Source organism: Xenopus laevis, chromosome 5S (assembly GCF_017654675.1).
Source record: "Xenopus laevis strain J_2021 chromosome 5S, Xenopus_laevis_v10.1, whole genome shotgun sequence".
NCBI lineage: Eukaryota > Metazoa > Chordata > Amphibia > Anura > Pipidae > Xenopus > Xenopus laevis.
The window spans coordinates 66,723,304-66,725,935 of record NC_054380.1 but is presented as its reverse complement, the minus strand read 5'-3'; the positions used below and the strand labels follow the sequence as shown (position 1 = coordinate 66,725,935).

Here is a 2,632-nt window from a genome sequence, read left to right as displayed (position 1 = left end):
TCTGGTAAAATACCTCCCGATCAACTGCGACTAAGATACGACGATATTGAGAGAACTGTTTATGTTACTAAATCGGACGTTTACAAGTTTGTTCCGTGTGAAAAGTTGGGTGTTATATTGGGGCTGCCGCATCTTGTGCGTGGTGGGTCAAACAAAAGCGATTGGTCAAACAAGATTGTCGGCAGCCCGTTGCAATACATTATGCGATACGACGAGTCTGGCTCGCCGTTTTTAGAGGGTATCAACGTTGATTTAACGTCTGTTGATGCTGTAGAGAATGAGACTTTACTTATAAAGAAAAAAATTAATCCGGATATCAAAGCAGGGTTCTATACAATGTTTGTTTATACTGATATAATCCAACACCAACTTGTTGGTGATAGCTACGTACAGCTTTTAAGAACTGTTGAGATAAGCGGCAAAAACGGTGATGTAGTCACCCAGAAGTATAACAGACCGGACTATATACCGCTCTGCAAACAACACTTTGATAACATTACAATAACGATACTCACGGACCAGGCCAAGCCTGTTAAATTCAAATACGGGAAAACTATCGCACGATTACACTTTAGACCGCGATCAGGGACGACGCATTAAAAATGCTGTCCCAGAGAGTGTACGGAGACCCAGTTGCGTATACACATTATTACATAACACAAGCGGGTCATGGCTTGGACGGTTTTCAAGGCGCAGAATTCATGCACGGTTCTGGGCTCGCTGGTCTGTTTCGTGGTCTATTCCGGCGAGTCGTTCCGCTATTCAAGAAAGGCGTGGAACTAGTAAAGCCTCATGTAAAAACAGCGGCTAGAAACATCGCTAAAGATGTCATAGCTACGACATCAACCGCCGTTATGGATCGCATAAATAGATCCAATCATGGTCAGGAGGGTTCTGGTGTGGTGCAAATTCGTAAAAAAAGGCGGAAAAGAAAACGAACCCACGACGGCATAATCCTACCCCCTTTTATGAATAAAGTGTCTGCGCCTAAGAGACGTCGTCGCCAGAAAACAAGAAGTCGTTCACCAGACGACATCTTCTAATCGTGAGCTATGGCTTTTGTGCATGACACCTCCGTTGAGTACGCAAAATCAGAGTTGGATATATTTCAAATACCACCTACGCAGACAAGCATAGAAAAATCGCTTTATGTGGAGGTACAACCAATCGCTGCCCTTGCCGATAACGCTCCTTTGGAGTTCTTCATCTCTGGCAGCGGTGAATATTATTATGACCTCAATAACACTCTGTTACACGTCGTTTGCCGAATCGTTAACCCGGATAACACAACCATACCTGACGGATCCCGCGTTACACTTATTAACTACCCTATTGCTAGCCTTTTTAACCAATTGGACATAACGCTGGGCGACACGTTGATTTCCCGAAGTGACAACCTGTATACGTATAGAGCCTATATTGAATCCCTAATAAATTATAATTCACAAACTTTGGCGGCGCAATTTACGGCCGGTTTATTCTATAAAGACACAGCCGGTCATCATGATGACCGGGCTCTCGACGGTCGAAACGCTGGTTTCAACAAGCGCTCGCAGTATACCGCACGCTCCAGAAGTGTGGAATTAATGGGGCCCATTTACGGTGATATATTTAATCAACCTAAGCTAATACTGAACGGGCTAGATCTAAAGATAAAGTTGACCAGAAATAAAGACTCTTTCTGTATTATGTCTGCCGAGGCGGGTCATTTTAAAGTCCAGATACAGCACGCATCGCTGTTTGTCAAAAGAGTTCAAGTATCTCCAGCTGTGAGAATCGGCCACAGTCGTGCCCTGTTAACCGCTAACGCTAAGTATTCGATCGATCGAGCGTCGCTTAAAGTGTACAGTATACCGGCAGGCACCCGTATATCCAACCATGAAAACCTCTTTCTCGGAAACATTCCAAAAACGGTAATACTAGCGTTTGTGGACAACGACGCATTTTCGGGGAATTATCAAAAAAACCCTTTGTGCTTCAATCACTATAATGTGAATTACGCAGCTTTATATTTGGACGGTCAACAAATACCCGCAAAGCCTTTTCAACCCAATTTTCAAGGCGAATCAGCTGTTCGGGAATATATGTCACTCGTGCATATTTCGGGTAAACAAAAGGCTGACAACGCTTTATCCGTGGATCGGTCTGAATTTTTGAACGGTTACACCTTGTTCGCTTTTGATTTGTCACCGGATCAAGAACCTGGCGGACATTTCTCTCTAGTAAAAACTGGAAACCTCAGAGCCGAAATTAGATTTGCTGAACCGGTGTTAAACACTATTAACATGATTGTTTACGCCGTTCATGAGAACATTATTGAAATTAATAATAGAAGGGAGGTTTTATATGATTTTCAGTAACAATGAATAACTATGAAATTACCAACGTTATCAAAGCGGACTTTCATTCACGACGCATATTTAAAGGCGTATTTCCTTGTGATTTATTACCGAGAAATGCAATTATAGACAGACCGGCGGCCTATATTGTAAATACGGACAAATCACAGCAGCGGGGGAAGCACTGGGTTTTAATTATATTATGCGCAAATGACGTGTCAATTTTTTTTGATAGCTATGGATTATCACCGGCGAATGAACTATTTCCCGGTGAATTTATGAAATTTTTGTCT

The 2,632-nt window shown here is 42.6% G+C and overlaps 1 protein-coding gene across 1 annotated transcript; it reads left to right on the top strand.

Moving 5' to 3' along the window:
• Positions 1 to 1,052: 1,052 nt before the first annotated feature.
• Positions 1,053 to 2,360, top strand: LOC121394106 (uncharacterized protein F54H12.2-like). Its single transcript, XM_041564107.1, has one exon. It carries the CDS (start codon positions 1,053 to 1,055, stop codon positions 2,358 to 2,360), a length of 1,308 nt encoding a protein of 435 aa, XP_041420041.1.
• The last annotated feature ends 272 nt before the right edge of the window (positions 2,361 to 2,632 follow it).

Coding starts and splice junctions, on each gene's coding strand:
- LOC121394106 (XM_041564107.1), top strand. CDS start 1,053: ATGGCTTTTGTGCATGACACCTCCGTTGAGTACGCAAAATCAGAGTTG.